The sequence below is a fragment of the Phalacrocorax aristotelis genome, chromosome 2 (genome assembly GCF_949628215.1).
Source record: "Phalacrocorax aristotelis chromosome 2, bGulAri2.1, whole genome shotgun sequence".
Taxonomy (NCBI): Eukaryota; Metazoa; Chordata; class Aves; order Suliformes; family Phalacrocoracidae; genus Phalacrocorax; species Phalacrocorax aristotelis.
This window is the reverse complement of record NC_134277.1, coordinates 123,897,454-123,918,718: the sequence shown is the minus strand read 5'-3', so window position 1 is coordinate 123,918,718 and position 21,265 is coordinate 123,897,454. Positions and strand designations below refer to the sequence as shown.

The 21,265-nt window shown below is 38.1% G+C and overlaps 1 protein-coding gene across 1 annotated transcript in view; it reads left to right on the top strand.

Moving 5' to 3' along the window:
- Window positions 1-20,907, top strand: part of ST18 (ST18 C2H2C-type zinc finger transcription factor) — a 51,020-nt gene extending 30,113 nt beyond the window's left edge. Inside the window, exons 9-18 of the mRNA XM_075085017.1 lie at window positions 934-1,049; window positions 3,910-3,972; window positions 4,738-4,806; window positions 9,824-9,886; window positions 9,982-10,062; window positions 11,096-11,317; window positions 13,381-13,469; window positions 14,977-15,080; window positions 17,316-17,459; window positions 18,270-20,907. Of these exons, the coding sequence (XP_074941118.1) occupies window positions 934-1,049; window positions 3,910-3,972; window positions 4,738-4,806; window positions 9,824-9,886; window positions 9,982-10,062; window positions 11,096-11,317; window positions 13,381-13,469; window positions 14,977-15,080; window positions 17,316-17,459; window positions 18,270-18,410 (1,092 nt within the window). The 3' untranslated portion in view covers window positions 18,411-20,907. The remainder of the gene's footprint in view (window positions 1-933; window positions 1,050-3,909; window positions 3,973-4,737; window positions 4,807-9,823; window positions 9,887-9,981; window positions 10,063-11,095; window positions 11,318-13,380; window positions 13,470-14,976; window positions 15,081-17,315; window positions 17,460-18,269) is intronic.
- The last annotated feature ends 358 nt before the right edge of the window (window positions 20,908-21,265 follow it).

Below are 21,265 nucleotides of genomic sequence, written 5' to 3'. Positions count from 1 at the left end.
GTTGGAGAATTCTTGAATGATACAATATCCACAGACCATCCCTCCAGAAAGGAAATACCCTCCATAAAAATAATAATAACTGATGGCATTAATTCTCACAACAGTATAAACCAAGCTATTTTGAAGGGATCAAAGAAGATTTTTCAGAAAACAAAAATGTAATTTCCTTTCAGGAGTCCAGATTTCCAAAGTGCCTTCCCAGGGGAGTGAATACTCATAGTCCAAACCACCCATCAAACAGCACTGTAGCAGTGATGATTTTAATCTACAAATAGCAGAAATCAAGATCTACCCTTAGCAGCCTGCTACAAAGAAAATTTCAAAGCTGTTTTGTTCTTAGGATTTTTATTTTAATAGGAATCTGCTCTTTGAATAAGATAACAAATCATTCAATTTTAAAATGCTTTGCATTTACATGTGTTTATGCACAATAGGGTTTTTAAAATTTTTTTAACTGTAATTTTGTAATTCACAGTACAATGATACTCACTTCAACTGTATACAAAACTCATTGATGCACTTCCACAGAAAAAACAAGAACATACTTGCTGAATTCTTGTTTGGCTCTATATATTCAAAAACTGCTTTTATTTTCTCTGTGTATTTTTCTTCGGTCTTTATCACCATTTTATAAATCTAAACCAAATTTTCCCTATGTACAGCTTGAAACAGCATCCCCCTTCAGAAATGCTTTCACAATGTCAACATTTTCACAGGTTTCAACTTTCACAACTTCAACATTTTTAAAAGTCTACCTATGAGATCCTGCAGTTGTGATGTACTAAACTTTCTTCATCTCTCTCCATCATTCCTTTTTTTCTTTTAATTTTTTCCAAGAGATTGTCTTCTTGCCAGGGCAAGTTATTTTTGTATGTGTGGGAGGCCTTGGAGAGAGAAACCTTCTTTTTGTCACATTCTCATCTGATATTTCAGAAAGATCCGGTGACCACTCCAGAAAACATGGAAGAGAAGAAATATCCAGGAGATGTCTCCATACCAAGTCCTAAACCCAAGCTCCATTCCAGAGATCTCAAAAAGGAACTCATCACGTGAGTCAGGAGAAGTGCCATGTTTTCTTCTGCCCTGCTAAAGACTGACTACTATGTTGTTCTGAGTGCTGGTTTGGAGTAGATTTGCAGGAGCTGAGCAGGGAGACTTGCATGGCAGTTCACTGCAGGTAGTTAGTTTCCTGTTGTGTCTATGCAAGTGGGTAGATGCGAGATTTGGAGCTGAGACAAGCCAGGGTAGGCCTGGGGATCTGGACAGATTCATGACGAGTATTATAGTGTGTTTCACTCCTTATTCCTCAAATGGACAGGTGACAAATGGGCAACAGCTCCTACAAAACACACAGTTTTGTAGTGTGTTACAGATTGGGTGCTAATGCTTACATAATTAAATAAACTTTATTTGGACAATCATCATTATAGATCCACTGTTGAGAGTTTGCAGAGGAGTGCTGGCGATTTCGCAGATAGGAAACAGGCAAAGTTCATAAAAAGATAAAACATAAAACAGGGGCTGCCCCAGGGTTTTCCAACCTGTATGAAATCTATGTTAAGTCCTTCATCTGCTTCCTTCAAAGCAGAGTTACTTATTCTGTCCAGCTGAAAATCCAGGGGACGCACAAATTACTGCTCTGGGAGAACAGGCTAATACTCTCTTTTCCCAAGTACAGAGACTCACTTGCTCTGTCTTAAGCCCCAAAACTTTACTACCTAAAACTGCAAAGAAAGCGGAATCATTCCATTAAATCTTTCTGCATGCAACAGCTTGTTTCAGGTTAGAATCCTTTCAGTAAAATTGTCCCAACCAGCTCATAAGACCAGTCACTTTTTAAAATCTCTTCTAGGCTCTTCCCCTTTGGATCTATGTCAACACCATTTTTATATCAATAGAGTGTTTTCACTGTAGTAGACTACCAGAACTTAGCAGTCATTTATACCACTTTTCCTTCTGTCCCGAGAGAGAGAGTAGGTCTCTGTAGACAAGTGCACTCCGTATTGCTTAGTGATGATAGCCCATAACCTATCACTGCAGGCTCACCCATAAATAAATGAGTCACATCCTGTCACCTTGTGTCCTGCTCCCCACACTCAGTGGCACTGAATCAGTTAGATCCACCTCTCTCTCTAGAAATTACATTTCCCTGGGCAAGCTGCTGAGAAGAGTGATTCTTTCCGTGCAGTCTGAATGTTGTCTACTCTCCGTATTATATCTGCAGTTGTAGTTCATGACCTAAATTGCTAAAGGTCAGGTTTGTTTTGCCTCTTCTAAAACAAACGCAGACAAAAATCACTGAGAGTTTATTTCCTGAAGACTGATGGTTTTTCTTTTGTAATATTTATTCCTTTGTGATATTGACCTGTTTTGAGATGTATGTAAAATACTTTTCTATTTTCCTAAATAATGATTCCCAGGATATTTACAGGGGCAACGATCAGCTTACAGTGGTTTTACGGTATTATTTTCAAACAGTGAGTAGAAACAGGTATCTAAAATGTAGCTGTCCAGAAAATTAAATAAGAAATAATTTTAATTTATTAGAAGAATCCAAAGGTAATATAGGGAACAGACTGCATTTCTACAATCCTCTGAGCTCAGAACTTGTACAGAACAATTCAATACAGGTGGCTCCATCAAGAGGAAGTTTTTAAAATGACATAAGCACTTGCAGAAAATAATTTTCTGACATGGTTAACTCAGTTGCAGTGGGCTAATATATAAATACCATCTCCTAGCATGTGCTTTCTATTATTCCATGTTGATTCTCTTGCCCATATCTGCATTGCTTTTGTTGAACTGGGCTGTGAAAATGAGGCTATCTTCCTAAGGCTTCTTTACAGATTTGTAAAAGTTCCTAGCACTCTGCCAGCTCAGAGAAAATAGTCATGTGAGGTTCTCAGGTACCCCTTACTTGTTATTATAGACCACCAGCTAAAAGTTTTTGTACAGTTTCTGCTTGCTCTTCTTATCCATGGGCTCAGCGAAGGAAGACACAGCCCTTCATAAAGTGACTCTGAAGGGCTGGCGTTAATGTTGTAAAATACTGCAGAAAGGTATACTTAATTCACCTACCCCTCCCCCTCCATGCACCAATTGCATTCTTGTTATCTTTGCCCTGTTGCAGAGGACTGTATCCCAATTTGTTAAATGAGCTCAGTTCTGTGATTGAAGAAGGGCTGAGGAAAAACAGAAGCTATAAAATCTTCCCCAGGTCAAACATACCTCCATCTCTTAGCATAAAGGGACGCATTTGTTGTGCTAAATGTTCACCACCTTTGTATCACTTCTCAGTTCAGCTGAGAAACACCTTGGGAAACTTTTGTGCTTATTCAGAACTTCAGCTGTGTGAGCTTGACATGCTTTCAGTTCTGCAAGCAACCGTAACACCTAACTTTTCACTTATGTCAGCAAATAAAGATTAGACATGTTTCTAGAGAAGATGCCTTATTTTAGTCAGAAGTTGAGGGAATTATTTTGAATATTAGTTTTCTCTGGCCTGTTTTATACAGGAGGTCAGATCAGAAACTTTACCGCTAACATTTATGAATTGCTGCCAAAATTTGGTACCAGTAATGAAACTGTCCTTTTAAGAATCCAAGTTACAACCGAAAAATCTACTCAAAGCATGGTGGTTTCACATTATATAGATTAAACAAATAAGGTTCTGACTCATTTGCATGGTGGAAATACGAAGATGTTTTTCCATCTATATTTCAAGTAATAATAAAAAGCTAGAAGTGTCATGTAAGTTTTGCTAGTTTCCTGTAGTGTCATGATAGCATTGAGATGCATAATGATGAGTGTGATTGCCCTAAGGATCATTACATAATTCACTACAGGGCAGGGTGAGCTACATGGTGTATTATACATACTCTAATTTCTCATTGCATCTTCTTTGCATAGCTGCCCAACTCCAGGATGTGATGGTAGCGGCCATGTAACAGGAAACTATGCCTCACACCGCAGGTAAGAAAAAACAGGAAGCCTAAAGCAGGAAGTAGAGCTACTTTTAGCTATTGTCATCTTTGAACATTTTTACATTAACCATAGATAAGTATTCAAAAGTAATCTGCAGAAAATAATCCATACAGAAATGTGGCTGGTTTTCCTGGTTTTTTATACTTTTTTGAAGGTCTGGGCTTAATAGATTGATGGAGTTAAGCAGAATATGCTTATTACTGTAGCTGCATGTCTTAGCTGAGACCTGTAGATAAGTCATTTAGTAAAGTTTTCATTTCCCTAAGTGCTGGTGGAATGGATTTTAATGAGGTTTCTGCAGATACCTCTATAAATTCATAGATTTGCTAACATAATCTGGGGATGCTAAATATATTCCTCAGAATAGCCTACTGTCAACATAGGGTTGAAACAATAATTTCCCGCCTTTCCTTTTGGGAGCAGGATGGAAGTGGTTTCTGCCTTTTGCCAGCCACGTGGACCAGATGTTCTACCTGCCTTTCATGTAGGCAACGTAAAGGAAGGACTCTATGTACAACTGCCTCCCCATGAGATTTTACTGGAGCTTAGAAACCTTTGGTCCTGACCGTATTTCTTTCCAGTAATTTAATTTAAGAACTACAACCTGATATTGGCTGCTCTTCTTTTGCCAAGAGCAAATATTTGAGATCTCTTTGTTTCCCGTTCTAAGTCATAGATTGTCTGGAGGTTGCAATTTTAAGAAAAAAAAAGTGTTCTGTTTTAGTAAAATATTTTACATTATTCTTTTTTCAGTGTTTCTGGGTGCCCACTAGCTGACAAGACATTAAAATCCCTTATGGCTGCTAACTCTCAGGAGCTTAAGTAAGTACTGATAATAGCACAAATGTTATTGTTATTGATCTTTGATCAACATGTTCCCTACATTAATGCAGTAGTTCACTTGAATTGCTCTATGTCAAAACTTTGTCCAAAATTTGAACTGAATTGATTTGAAAGCTTTTGAGTGAAAGAGTTTACTTTTCTTCATTTGTCTTTCTTCATTTTTGTACCTCTTCATTTTCACAAATTAATTAGGACCTGGGAGAAAAAATTGTAAACATTAGGAGAGATGCTGCTCTTACAGTATTTCTGAATCAGAGAGAAATAGAAAATATCTACCATGTAAGACAGATCTGGCAAATAACTCAGTCTGGTCCAGTTAGAATAAATTAGAATTATTTAGTTAGAAATAAATCTAGTTAGAATAAATCTAAAAATTAGACCAGAACTCCTGCAAATCATTTTTTATCATTCATTATCATATACTATGAGTATAATGTCGCTGAAGCAGACATCAAGTCTTATGATTTTGTGCTGGCATAATTCTCACCATGAAATGTCACTTACAAAAGGACTGTGCAGGCTCTGCTATATAGACAGATGTATAGGGACATATGAATATTTCAAAAATCTGTAGTCAAGAGAGGCACTGGCAACCAGTCATCTAGTTATTGAATTGGCTTTGTCAATAAGGATGTGGGTAAGAGGAAAGGATAATTAGAGTTCTTTCATAGCATTCCCTCTGCAACTTGTAAATTGGATCCCATAATAGATAGCTTGGAAAAACTCGTGAATACGTATAAAAAGGGGAGAATCCTGTGACCGTCCTTTCTGTCCTTTAGGTTCATCCCTAGTCTAGATAGAAGAAAATAAAGCCTGATCATGGCACTGTTACGCTGTTCTAATGGTATTAATAGTAGGAGTGACTACATTTAGGTTTGACTCAGTGTTTAGTCACAAGTTAGCTTCTTCAGATCAAATGTTCGTGGTCTCATCTCCTAGTCTGACAACTTGAATCATAAACAAAATGCTGAACTGATGGTAGCTATGGAGCGGAACCTGCTGGAGATGCAGCAAAATGGCAGAGAAAGGCCATTTATATAGGTAACTCTTCAAAGCAGTTCCCAAAGCCAGTAGGTAAACTGACACACTGGCACAGTGCTTTAGTTTTTCCATCTCAGAGTCTAAAAAGTATAAAATTTAGGTTTAGTTTGTTTTTAAAAGAGCAGCACAAGAAGCAAAAATGCTGACAAATTTGAAATCATTTGCTGAGTCATATATATTTGTCCCTGCTTTCGTTGGCTTTCTGCCATACATAGACATTCACACAAATATTTTGAATAGTTGCTCCTCATGCAGCGCCCCCCCCCCCCCATATTCATGTGTGAATAAGGAAATTTGCATACCAATATGGTTATTTTTCCACTAAAGCTTCTAGAGTTTTGGTCATGCCATAAGGAAAGAGGAGCAACAGCATATGACTTAAATGACAAACCGCACACTGTACGCCATGTATAATAAGTGAGTTGTGAAAGACAAAGTCAAAGTTCATGAACATTTCACAGACAGAAATATGTTGCATAACGCACTTAGCATTTAATTTCAATTAACTAGAAAAAGAGCAAAAATCAAAATCTGTTCACAGACAATTTGCAAAAGGAAAAAGGGATAAATAAAATTATTTTCCACGAATGTACCACCTTATTTTAGCTTCCTGCAAACATTGTTCAGGTGAAATTTTAAACAAACCTCTGCTTTTGATAAGTGTTAGCTAAATGAAATCATACACCAAAAACTGCAATCGTGCCTGCACTGGCATGGTACAGTGATATCAATAGTTAATTTTACTATTGCTATGTAGGCAGAGGGCATAAATGCTCATAGAATTAGGCCATGAAAGTACCCTCATGTAGTTAGGCATGAATATGAAAAAGCTGTGTATTTTTCCAAATGTTATTCACATTTAATTTGCCAGCATCAAGATATGATTTTGGCTTTAATTATGAAACTCTAAGCCAGCAAAGATACAGGGCTTCCATGTGATCTACAGTTTGGAAATAAGGAAGATCTGTTTTGAAAGTGTGTCTTTGAGTCAGATTCAATAAATTTTTAGCTGAGGTTTCTTGCTTACACAGTGCAGTCTAAGGTGGTTAAATTAAAACATACTAAAGTTGATGATGACTCATTAATTTTAAAGTTATAAGGGAAAATTATAGCTGATTATCCTATCTCACCAAAGAGCTGCCTATCAAGCCTTGAAGAATTTTAAAAGTGTACTTTAGAAAAATGTTTACTTACCCTTCAAAAACTTTAAGGAATAGGTAGTCTTAGCCTTAGACAAGTTGTTTCAGTGGTTATATGTCAATTTTAGAAGTGATTCTACCAGTTGTTCTAGATAGGTTTCACACAACACACTGATACTGATCCCTATTCCATAGGCAGCATGACAAATTTCAGCCAAGGGTTTTCTCTTGGGTTTACCTTAACTGAAGTTTATATCCAACCATCTCTCTGAGCTTTCTAGGGAGGAAAAGTACCAGAAATGCTCCTAGATCTTCAGCTCAGTGTATCAATTTTACATGCAGTTGTCATTCATTTACCTAAATTAAAGCAACCATCTTGGAGCAGGGAACAAAATAGCAGGTACTCAATGCACAGCTGGAAGAATTTCTGTGTGAAATCACTGAGAGACTTGTTCTTGGAAAACAAACTTGATCAATTGTAAAAGAATCTGTAACGTACACGCACTTGAGACTTGACATCTTTTAGCTTGAGCTCCTGAGGCCTCTGGCCCTCCAATGTAAATCTGATTTTCTTGGCTCTGCACAGGAATCCAAACCAGAGGATGACTCCCTAAGCTGGGGCACCAGTCCAAACTCATCAGCCAGTTAAAAGCTGATGAAGATCCACAGTATTACTGACTGTAAGGCAATACATTGTTGGTGTATCTTGTATTGTGGAATTTCACAATCCATACAAAGATATAACCAATATTTGGAAAACCCAACCCAGTGGTCAGGCTTAGGAGTCTTGCTAGTGAAGCTTCTTACTAATTGTCAGTAGTCCACCTGAAATACCGTCTTATAGTTTCATCAGTATTGATAATATCTCAGCCTCAAATATTTAATGACCTCAAGAATACTTTGGACTCCAATCTGACTGCTGCCAGAAGTAGTAAATACAGATGGAAAGATTTACATTTCATTCAGTGTCTTTTTTAAGTCCATAACTCTCAGACTCATGATCTGAATGTCTCCCACAAAGAGCTCTTACTGAATTAAAATCCATGTCCAATCTATGCGGACAGCTCTTCCATCTGTGATCAGCTGATAAAACAAGTAGCCAGAATTAATACCCATAGTATTTGGCAGGTGTTCTGGATTTACTTGTGAGCATTCACACTCTCCAGACATCTGCCCTTGCTGCCTGCTCCACAAGACATTGTGCCCAGTCCTTGTCCCACAGTCAGACAGGTCAACATTCAGCTCTACACAGTCGAGCATATCTGGCACTCTGCAACCCACACCTCTACCTTCACTGTCAGTGTGAGGCATGTCGTTCTGCCAAAACATTTTGTTCAGAAAATGTCATCATGAAATGTTTTGACATTATCTTATAAAAAAAAAAGTCTCCCCTTTCTTCAATTGAAATTACTTGCTGAATTCTACTTGAATCAGTGAATAAATTTGGTCATGTCCAAAAGAAATCACATTTTTGACAAAATAATTGTTCACAGAAAAATAGTTTTAAATATTCTGTGAAGAGACACACCTGCACATTCAGATGCGATATTACAATTATATTGCTAGGTGTTTTCCATGTCAGCCTTCAATGACTAGATAAAATCACCCATTTCCTCACTTCAGGAAAGTTTCAGTAACAACTGAGACACTTAAGAGAGTACTGAACAATGCAAGTTTCCTTAACGGTTCATTACAAGATTACTTGGCACAACCCTTTCTGTAATTCTGATTCTCTGTAAAAATCGTAGCATTCAAAAGGCCCTTAAGGATGCTTAGCATAAGAACTTTGTGCTGTATAATACAGAAACATAGAAAGGGCTGGCACAACTTCTAAAGGTAAATATTTTCTCTGTGTGTGGCTTTGCATGCTGAGGTGTTTCTTTTCTCTTAAAAAAAAAAACCAAAACAAAACAAAAACACACACAAAAAATAAAATAGCCTTAAATTAAAAAAAAAAAATAATCTAAACTTCTGAGATGGAAGGTGCTACCAGTAGGGTCCTGCTCCAAACCCCACAGAAGTCAGTGGAAAAACCGACTGACGCCAGTAGGCTTTTGAAGCACATTCTTCATGTACAACCAGCACGCAAAAAGCCCACCCTCCCAGACCACTGGCAAAAACACATTACAGACAGGTTTGTTTCTTTTCATTGTATGGATGTTTTAGTATCATACTTGAAAAGGCTTGTTTGTTGCACACACAGAGAAATCCCTTAACTATGAGGCATAAGCATAATCCAATTGCCAAGCTGAATACCCAGTTGAATCTAGTGCTAGAAAGATATGGTCCTGTTGTATGCTTACAGTGCTAGAATATACAAATTATTAAATTCAAATTCTGGCTATCATCTACCGATGCCCAAAAGTAAAACTGCTTCTCTGCTTCTGTTTCCCCTTCTGTAAATACTGGCAAAGTGCTTATTTATGTCTGTACCTGAAAACATCAGAAGAATAACAAACAGACATGTAATAGTAAATTTACAAATAGATCTCTATCAAGCTGCTTTTTTTTTTTTTTTTGTAATGTTGATCCTGTACAAGGAAAAATATTTGGTGCAGACAGTGTTCTAAACTAATTAAACATATATATCATATGCAATATATTTTACATTCCTTATTAAAACTCTATTACAAAAGAAAAAAAACATACGAAAGGAGTCTTTTCATTTTTAAAAAATATCAGCAAGAACTAGTTTTAATTTTTTTAAAAAAGCTCTGCTGTTCTTTCTTCCACCCTAGACAAAATGTAGAATGCACACATTATTTACTGTGTACCTTTGAAGCCATATTTTGTAAGCACCCTGTGTTATTCTATAGGTGTCCAACACCTGGCTGTGATGGCTCCGGCCACGTGACAGGGAACTATGCATCCCACAGAAGGTAAAAACCGTCCCATGGCACGGGGCTGCAGTGCTTGGGGTTCTCAGCAAGCAGCAGCAGAAAGAGGTGGCTTTAACTCCGTGTGCTTCTTTCAGCTTATCTGGATGTCCTCGTGCCAGGAAAGGAGGTATCAAAGTGACTCCTACCAAGGAAGAAAAAGAAGACCCTGAACTTAAGTGAGTACAAAAGCAGAGGTCTACCACCAGTGAAGGGGGATAAAAGCCCATACGGGCTCAGGACTTGAGGCCGAGTTAATCTGAGCCACATGAGGATACGGCCTAGCGCTGGAGCTGAACCAAGTGTTTCTGCTTCTAGCGAAGCTGGTGGAGTCCATCACCTTGGAGCTTGAACAGTGAGCAAGGATTGCTATATCTGCTTGCATTGGTCCAATTATTTTAAACCGTGCTATGAAAGTGCCACTCGCTTGGAATAGTTGGCAGAATGAAGGAAAACAAATTATTTCTGCCTGTAGCGAAATCTTAATGTGTCAGCTAATTAAATCAGAATGACACCTTAAAAATATGTCCCAGAGAACTTAAATATATCTCATTTCTTTTCTCTAGAAATAAATTAAAATTTCACTTTAAAGTGAAAACTGGAAGCTCAGTAGAGATTCACTACGTACCTGACTTGAACGCCCATTCCATTAAAATCAGTAAATGATAACTGCCAGAATATAGATATGACAATTTAGCTGCAGACAGTGTTGCTCTTAATACTTGCCAATGATATATGAGGGGTTGCATAACACAGTCAGAGCAGCGCAAAAAAAATCCCAAACCTTTCTTTGCAAGTATTTGCATGAGAGGATACAACTTTTCCAGGTACAGGAACCCACCCTCTGCTTCATGCCACAAGCCTAGATAGAAAGAGAATGTTGATTTTCCATACACTTGTAGAAGTGTGATTTATTGCCTGTGATAGAATTTCAATTTTCTTTTCTGGTAAAATACTATCTAAATGAATGTTTTAGTTTCTTAGGCTGTATGACTGTATTTTAAATTGCCTAATCTCAAGATCAGCTGAACCCCTATAGCTCAGCTTGACATGAATTGGATGCTCAGGTACAGTGTGCCTCTGGGGACTGAGTCTTAATCCATTAATGCAAAGTGGCACAGGCAGCTGGAATTATTTTCTCACACTTTCTTGAGACTGTCTTTGCCTGCTCTCTCCAGTGAAAACAGGGGTTCTTTTGCTGTGTTTCTGTAGATGTCCAGTGATAGGCTGTGATGGCCAAGGTCACATATCAGGTAAATACACTTCTCATCGCACTGCTTCTGGTTGTCCTTTGGCTGCCAAGAGACAGAAGGAGAGTCCCGTCAATGGGTCTTCACTATCCTGGAAACTGAACAAACAAGAGCTGCCACACTGTCCTTTGCCAGGCTGCAACGGGCTGGGTCATGTTAATAATGTTTTTGTCACCCACAGAAGGTATAACTTTGTGTTTTCTCTTTATATTTTTCCTTAACATCCACTGTTGAATTGGCAACATGTGAGATTATAGTCTGAATAAATTGTGCTGAAGTCTTTTAAGTAACAACATAGTTTATATTTCAGCTGAATTAATATGGATCAGAATAGCTTTCAGAAAGTTGGGATCAACTTTTCTATTCTTTTTCTATGTTCCCATTGCAGTGAGACTTTCCAAGGTCTTTTTTTCAGATTAGCATGGTTTCTATATGGTTTAAAATTCAATAGTTTTTTCCTAGGCAAATATGGAGTTGTATCTGCATATCTTTTATGGAAAATGCAAATATCATTGAAATGTCACCAGAAAAGCTTTAGCAAGAACAATGGCTGCATTCATTTCATCTTTCTACCAGTGGAAAAGCTGTTTTCATAAACTTTGTATTTAAATAGCTAGAACCACACAAAAAAGTAAACATGTAGAACTCAATTTGATTACACAAGTTTCAAGTTATAACAATTTTACAAAGAAAACTAGTCCTACAAAGCAGGAATCACACATATAGCCAGTAACAATAAATGTTATGATTTTATATGTCACTGTGAAAACACTAACATAATTTGACCACGTTCAATCAATATTCCTTAAAGAATCTGGTTATAGAATCTGAATTAATACCTGGCAAAGTTTGGTCTTCTGTGTCTAATAGGAATTAAGTCTATATTCTGTACCTTATTTGCTTTCTTTCCAACACTCTGAACCATTTCTCCAGTATAAGAATGTCCAAGGTGACTTGAAACAAATTTGGTCAGAATCCCGTGTTCTCCTAACTTCATGGTCTATATCCCATGTCAAAGTCTTTACATTTACACTACTGTAAACTGGGGTCTAATTAAGCAAATAACATAAATATTATGTTAGCTGGTTGCAACTCATACTACCAATGATTTCTGTCCTACATAAGGCTGGATCACACTCAAGATCACCTTAGTTAAAATGCGGTAGTAAATATAGCTTTGTGATGTGATATCCTGTCCTAGGGCATTTGAAACCTAACAAGTAACCCATGGCTTTGAGACATTCTTCCAGTTAGTTATCTGATCTGGGCAGGGATACCAAGAACCAGAGAACTAGCATCTTCCCCTGTATAGCTTTTAGCTAAGTCAGTGTGATGTTAATTTCAACCTGCAAAAGCTTTTTTTCTTTTTTCCCCCACATGAAAATACCATGTCTGTTAGGATTTTTGCTTTTAATTTTTACACAAGCAGAAAAATCAACCATTTTCCTGTGGAACAAAATTTTTCTTCACTCCTTATTTGGCTATATCTGAATACAAATTCTTCTGCCAGTTCTTCAGCATATGGGTATTTCTTCTTTGTTATTTATAAAGATAGTATTAAGACAGTGCAATTCATCTTAGCCCTTTAGTGGGCTATAAAAATTGCCTCAGATAATTACCAGCTGATGAAATTGTAAGCTTTGAAATAGCAAAATGTAATTTAATGTGAACAGTGGTTAAAAAGCAAAGTGACTATATAATAGAACCATTCAAAAAAGCTATTACAGACAATAGGGTATATCCAGAGTTAGTATTGTATTGATCATTATTATGTTCCAACAAAATGATACAATAGTTGTGCACTGTGGAAATCATCCCACTAACTCATTTTTTTTTTAGGATAGTAAACTTAGCATGTTAAAGGACCATACTGCCCCTCTCCTCTGGAGCACAAGCCCTCAATAAAAACAATAGAGCGTGTTTATGGATAAGTGTTGGAATGTCAAGAATTCCATAAATGCACCTTCACATAACTTAACAGTAGCTACCACTGCTATTTTGATTATTCTGAAATATGCTTAAGAGTTGTTTACTTACAGGTTGAGATTTCTGTGCCAATTTTCAAGCTGGAATATACAGTTAAATGGCTCTTTATGAGTTATGTCATTCCCCGAAGCTATGCTATAATGGAGATACTGATGTGACCTTAGGTACAGAGGTCTGTCCAAGTGCATGATAATATTGCCTGAAAGGATTGTTGCCATTTTCAAGTGGGTGCTAATGTTTTTTTTTTCCTATCTGTTTCAGCCTGTCTGGTTGTCCTCTGAATGCACAAGCCATAAAAAAGGGCAAAATTTCGGAAGAATTAATGACTATCAAGCTTAAAGCAAGTGGTGGTAAGGAGATTTGTAAAAGATTATGACATTTATTTAGACAGAAGGGCCCTGACTCCCATTTATACTTATGCCCCTTTCTGCCATTTTGGCTCCTTTCAGTTGTCTCGAGCAATAACAAATCTTGAATAACAAAAATCTTTGTATGAGAGATTATAAAATTATTCTCATTTGCATCATGATAACTCAACACTAAGGGTACTCTCTCGACTTGTCTCAGAGCATTACGTTTTGATTTGGAGGTGCTTTCGATATTGTTATTACTATTAAATTATTAGTTACAGATCAGGATGACTTAGCTATCTGATGACCAAGGTAAGAAGGGATAAATATTGTGTGCAGAAATTGACTCCCCTCCCTAACTTGGATACTACACAGTTTAGTATCTGTGCAGTACTTGGACAATTTTGCTAACCCAGGTGTAAAGGAACAATTCCCGAATAGTTATAGGGGGAAATATGTAGGAGTCTCCTTTCTTACACAATGTGCTTTAGAAAGTTGGGCATTGAGCCAGGATTCAGGGAACTTAGTATTTCTGCCTCCAACTGCTGAGCAAAACAGTTGTGTTACGTTGGGCAAACGCGTTTGCTTCCATGCATCCATGTTTTCACTGGGAGAGGGTCTGCTGCTTACAGATTTCCTAAGCTGGCTCCCCTGCAGACTCAGTTCAGGGCTCTAGGTTTTAAAGCAGTAACAACAACAGTGGCAGAAATCTTTAGGAAGAGTTGGTCTCAGAGTGATACCAAGCAGAAAGAGGGACATTTATTGCCAGCAGCTGTAGCTGCTCAGTATTTTTCAGGACAAGACTCTCATTAAAGACCTGAAGGGGCTTTTTTTCCTTGCTATCTAAATTGTGGGGATGTAAAAGTCTTCCTTAGTGGTTTGGGTTTTTTTTTCCTGTAATGCTCGTTACCTTTCTGACAATTTCCCTTTTGCTGTTGTATAAATTTTACTATTTATCACATGTAACTAAGGCTGTGCTTCTTCAAGTTATTCTGCACAGAGATTTGCCCCCACAGAACTTCTTGCAAGATCAGAAGCAGGTACAGATGAGCTTACTAAAGTCAGTAGTTATACTAGTGGAGGTGTTACCTTGGGATGTTCCCTGCAAAAAGAAGAGTTGCTGTTACATTTCTTTTAAAACAAAACAAAACAAAACAAAAAAAACATTGTAAATACCCCTTCATGTTTTATAAGAAACTTTCCTCTTTCTGGGCAATTTTTCCTTCCTGTACACTTCAGCTTGTAATTGCATGTTGCACTGGAAAAAAAGAATTGTGAAACACAAAGACTCAGAAAGCCTCTTCTGTGTTGCAGCTCATATAGATGTTTTACAGCTAGGAAACGATTCTGACAGTAAAAGCAAAGTAAGAGGCAATTTAAGGATCAATCATTTGATCAAAAGCTTATCTTCCTCTTGTCTAGTAACAGGTAATACAGCTTGTTATTCATATATCCATCTACATGTGGACACTTTAAAACTGATATTGGTATTTTCAACTATCTGCAGGTATTGAGAGTGATGAAGAAATCAGACACTTGGATGAGGAAATAAAAGAACTGAATGAATCCAATCTTAAAATAGAAGCTGACATGATGAAACTTCAAACCCAGGTATGACATTAATGTGAAAGTTTTACCTTTTCTTATGCTATGTTTAACCACAATAAGTACATTAAATGCTATGTTTAAACACAGTTAGTCTCCTGTGCACTTGTTTCCCCATCACTCTGTGGCACTTAAGAGTACCGAAGTCCTATGTGGTTTTTTGTCAAGTTTTTGTTTTTATGTGTTCTCTAAGTAAGCAGCAGATTCCTGTATGTTGTCTTAATAATCTGGTGAATAACAAATTCAGGACAGTTTGGAGCTAATCTTGGCAAGCGGAAAAAGCATATTTACCAAACAAAACGTTCATTTTCCCTTGTTGACCAAACCGTACAGAATCCCATGACTGCAGTTTTTAGGGAGGATATTACCTCTTACCAGCACACTTTAACTCTTAATGCAAGTCAACTTTGTTCTTATGTGTACCTAAGAAAATCTCCCTAGTTCAGTTCACCTACTCTCAGTTATTCAGTTTGAATTTTGCCTCCAGGCAACACCTGGTAAAGAATGGGTGCCTTTTCCTAATTTGTATAGCAGATGAGTTTGATGAGAACTACGGAAAAGAGTCGTTCTCCTTCATTCTTTTGTATAGTTAAGAGATTAAATTGGCTCTAAAACGCTGATAGTAGTTCTATGGAGTAAGCTGAATACATTCATCCCTACAGACTCCTGTATGCACCTGGGAAGACTAGGTAAAAGCAAGAGCAGAATCTTGCTCAATATTTTAGGAATAAGAGTTTAAGCAAAAACTTCCTAAATAAGATTTGGGAACAGAATGTAAGTCTAAACTGACCTAAGGCAAACTGAGTGTAACCATACCCCTCTGTATTTTTACCACACTGGAATGTATAGTGTTGATTCATTCTGGTTTTGTAATAACCACCTTGTGTGTGGTCTAAATAAGGGTGAAGTTTATGCCACCTGTGTGGGATCTAAATGATCCAGCTTCACACGGCAAAGGTCATGGGGATATCCATCCCAAATCACACTGCCGTGAGGAAAGAGGTAGTGGTGGTGTTCAGTGTCTCAGGACACTTATTTCAGTTCTCTCTGGTGATCACTGTGCTGTTTGCACAGAGATCACCCAGTTTATACAGTCAGATTTCTTCTCCTCGGACTTGCTCCCTGGTGAAGGCAGTCTGACCAAGTAAAGCCTGAACTGAACTACAGCTGAAGGAATATATCCCCTACACGGCTGAGGAGAGGCTGTAGTGGATTGCAGGCAGGCAAAAGGCGTTCCTCCCCCTTGGGACAGTTTTGATGTGTGACGGTGTGTGAGGAAGGGAAGTAAAGCAGCTACACCAAGACACATTTCAGTAGTACAGAAATGTGCAGCCTAATGAGGAGAGGGTGGGCATAACAGCCATGGATGTGATTCCATTGCTCTGGGCCTTGCAGAGCTGTGGCCATGAACCAGGGTGGCAGCCCTTGCTTCTGCTCTGCTCTGCTGCCCCACTGCCCACTGCGGGGAGAGGAGCTGGGCCGAGGGGAACCAGGCCCTTATGGCCTTCATTTTTTCAGCACTGCTTTTGACATATAAGCCTTCAGAGCTGAGTATATTCCCAGCACTCTCACGCTAAAAAGATACCATTTTGTTACCTCAGATGCTTTTTCCTGCTCTTTCCAAAACCCTCATTTACATTCTGTTGGTCAAAGATCATCTTTGCAGTGATCGTTGTGCACTCAACCTCTCAGTTTCCTTTCCACTCTAGTTTTCTCTTATTGTTTCCAGCTCCAGCCCTCTTGTTAATCCCAGCCAGCCCACAGGTTCCACCCAGCAGCGGGGCAGAAAAGTAGCACAACAGCTAATACCCATGCCCTTGCTATTGTGGTTGATCAGCAGGGATTCTGTAAGAGCAGGACAGCAATGTAAACATGAGCCTCCTTTCTCCTTCCCTCTGCTAGCCCTGTGGCCACACTCTCCATCCCAGCCCCACCCTGATCTTCTCCCCTAAGCTCAGTTCCCTCTTTCCACCGTGGTGCACCCTCCAGTGCCTCACTGCCACAAGGTTTTGCTGTGAACAAGCAGCAAAGTCCATCAGTTCAGAGATAATACAACTTCTTCCTTGCTCTGAATATTCTGTGGAGAAGTTATGTCTATCCAAAAAAAAAAAAAAACCAACCTGAGTTTCAGATCCATCATGGCCCCTCTCATAGTCACGTAACTGCCGTTTTGGTTTCAAACTGCAGTTGCAACACTGTCAAGGGTCTGTCTGTGTGTTTGTGCCTGCCTGTCTCTTTTAGATCACATCTATGGAAAGTAATTTGAAAACAATAGAAGAAGAGAACAAACTCATAGAGCAGAACAACGAGAGCCTGTTGAAGGAGTTAGCTGGCTTAAGCCAAGCCCTCATCTCCAGCCTCGCTGACATCCAGCTTCCACAGATGGTAAGACCACAGCCAGCAGCTTCGCACCTTCTTTGAGACTGTTTTGCCAGCACTTGAAGCAGATGAGCAAGCTCAGGGACCAGCAGGAGGACTGGAGTTGCATTAGCAGAGAGCTCTTTTAAGCTAATTTGCTTTGCAGAGATGCTGGATCATGAAATCTGTGTGATAGCAGATGCAGTTGCTTCCAGGACTGAGCCAGCTCTGGTGTCTCTGCCCTGTACCGCACTGTGCAGGACAGGCTTTTCCCTCATCCCTCTCTATCTGAATGTCCACCCTGCACAGAGAGTGAAAACTTCACACCGAGAATCTTTATTTTCTCTACTTCTAGAACAAAACTTTAACCTGTTTCACACAGGTGATTTTTCTGGAGCCAACAAAGCTCTACCTTCTCAAAAACTCCACGTCCTTGATGTCTTACTTGCAAATGCAGGCCAAATCCACACAGGGACTTGGGTGTCCAGAGTTAAAGTCCCTTTTCCCAATCTCAAGCATGCCTCTGGGATATTACGTGAGGACAGTTACAGGGATGTTGGCCACAATCCCAGAGTCAAACAGGCCACAGTAACAAAGCAAGTTACACTGATGATAACATCTCCAACTCCTTTTCTTGCCTGGAGAGTGTGTGGTCCCCCGGCACATGCAGCTCCCTTCATTTCTACAACCCCTCCATTAATTTGGATGACTTCCGTGTTTGCGACTTCTTCCCGGTTGCCATATCACTGCTTTTCCATGCTTTGGGGTTGGGTGTTCGGGGTCTTTTTGGCCTTTATTTTCTCTCCTACAATTATAATCTGTTTTGTCTTCATTTAGGGGCCAATCAGTGAGCAGAATTTCGAAGCATATGTAAATACACTCACAGACATGTACAGCAATCTGGAACGGGACTATTCCCCCGAATGCAAAGCTCTGCTGGAAAGTATCAAACAGGCAGTGAAGGGCATCCATGTGTAGGATGTGAAAGCTGCTGGGCAACAGAAATTACTTAACAGCAGTAAACTCCAGATGGATCTGTTAGGAGTTCATGTACTGCTAAGGGGTGTAGGTTGCCATGCTGCATTTACAATTGCAACATTGCACTAACTTTTTCCCAGCTGACATAAAAAAAAAGAATAAAACCACAACAGACTATTTGTATTAACAGCAATGCACTCTGTTAGTATATTGTATTTATTTCAGTACAATTTCTTTTTTTTTCTTCTTTTGCACTCAGTTTTTGTAAAGTGAATGTAAAAAGTGTGTGCGACTATTTTTTATATTTTTTATTTATTTCTAATCAAATAATTGTTTTTTTTATCTTTTAACAGCATTTTTGCGGCCTGCCATATTTTTACAAATGCGTTTATTAATTTATTTTCCAATGGGATTTTAATAGACTGAAAAGCTATACTGTAAATTAAATAACTTGCTGGGTTTGTACAGGAAGAAAAAAAAACCTATGAAAGTAACAAATGACTGAACCGTGGTTCTAGTTTTATTTTCCTCACATCCTGCTTTTTTATAATGGCTTTGTATCAGAAATGGGTTTGCGGTAACATGAGATGTGAAGATGCATGGAATGAGAAGATAAATGGTGCCCACTAGTGGGGAACTTGGGCTCTCAAAAGCACAGTATGCTGGAAAACAGTGTGTTAAAGAATACGTTAGCAATAATGAAATATAGCAATCAGCAAAGCACTTGACTTGGCTGTGTGATTTAGCCTATGCGAATGATTATTTAAAATGTTTCAAGAGAACTTCAGATTTATTTTACCACTGCAGTTTTTTTCACACTTAGCTCATGGAGGGAAATTACAATTATCTCTAAACAAGAAGGGTAATTTGATAGGACTGGTACTTCTTTAGTACAAGACATTGAGGTTTTAACCAACTGACCAGTATTGCTATGGATTTGGATTTGAAAAATGCATACACATCCCAAGCTGAAGGCTTTGTACATAATGAATCGAACACATCTCCCCTGAAATGGCATTTAATACCGGTTTGAACTTAACGGCAGCTGAGAAGGCAGCAGTCTGGAGAGGAATAATACCACTCCAGCACAACGGTGGCTTGCTTTTCTCTTTGAACGAACGGTAGCAACACCGTGACTGGTTTCTCCCATCCTTATTGACTAAGACTAGGCTGATACTGAATTTGTTACCAGTCTTTCGGTAGGGTACCAAGCGCTACAGGGCGTACAGACAGACAGAGGTGGGGACAGACAAGCACTTGCGCAGGGGTGCTGGCGTGCGCCTCGGTATCTGGTTAGCCTGGGTGTGGAACTTCTAAATCCGTCAGAAAGTAGTGGTTGCTATAACAGAGGCAATGTCTATTTCAGGGATTGTAAGTAATTAAGCATTGTTTCAAAAGTTTTTTTTATATTTATTTTTTTTAAGAAAAAGGTATAAACAACCAGCTAAACTGCCTTTTTTGTATGCACACACACCTCATGTGCATATGTGCCTCAGTGTAAATGTATACATGGATCTAGCGTGTGTTTAATTTTTCCGTGCTATAATGAAAGTGTTTATTTTTATTAGCCTCATTTATATTTAGATTGAATATGATGACATTCACAGGCTTGACATATACAATTATATTATTACTGTTCCTGCACAAAAGTACTATTCAAAAGTGATTCAACTCTCATGCACTGTGGTCACTGTTCTGCATTAGGTGGGGCTTGCTTTTTGTTTGAGGGTTGATTCAACTCTCCAGTCTTAGTTTAGACAGGGGAAAATGTATGTTCTTAGGACCTGTGTTTATTTTTAAATCGATTTTTCAAAAGCTACCATATGTGCTGTCTAATATAAATAGGAGGACACCAAACAAAAATTTGCTATTAAAGTTATTGTTCTTGCTAAAAAACAAAAAGCAAACATTTGTTATACTTGTTAAATGCATACAAAATGAGTTCACTCATTACAAAGACTAAAATTTAATTTACTAAATATTTTAACAAATTTGTTATATATTTTATTTAAGTAAAAATATCTCTTACTGACCTATGTATTTATTATTATGATTTACTATGGCTTCAGGTTAATTTATCTGTGTTTGGTTGTTTGCTCAGGATGTTCTGTGAAGTACGTTTGTATTTATTTGCCTCCTTTGTACTTGATGTGTTTTGTAATGTGCACTGATTTTTTTTCTTTCTGTTTTTCTTTTTTTGTGTTTAAATGCATTGATGAGCTATACTGTAAATTAGACCTTTTGTAAAGAGCAATGATGTATGCATTTTTTAATTTGGAGTAGTTTGTATACTGTTTCTTCATACAATTAATATTTCTTACATCAAAACAACAAAACTGTGTTCTGTGCTGTACATTTGGTGTATGGTAGGAAATAAAATTGATAATGAAACATTGCAGCAAGCTGTTGGTTTTTTTAGCTTCTAGATGCTGACTTGTATTACACTTTCTTAACTGCACCTGGCACTATATAATGTGTCAGATGTTTTACTTGCTTTGTGTACAAAATTTGTCATCCCTGTAAGTAAATTTCTGGTATAAATCATTTAATTAGTGTTTTACTTCATCAGTTTGAAATAAGAAGGAGAAAAATAGAACTGCTGAAGAGGTCCTTTCCACTTCTGAAGGAGAAAAAAAAATCAAGAAAATAATAACTGCATTATTTAATGCATTCTTTTCTTGGCAGTTGTAGACTTCATTTATACTGATAAAGTACAGGATTTGTGCTGACCTTTAACAGCTGCTAAATGATGTTTAAACATAAAAGCCATTGTAAAGTTTCCAGCAGTTTGGAACCGCCCACTGTTCCAGTGCAATTTTCTGCTGAGCTCTGCAGTGCTTAGACATTGCACAAAT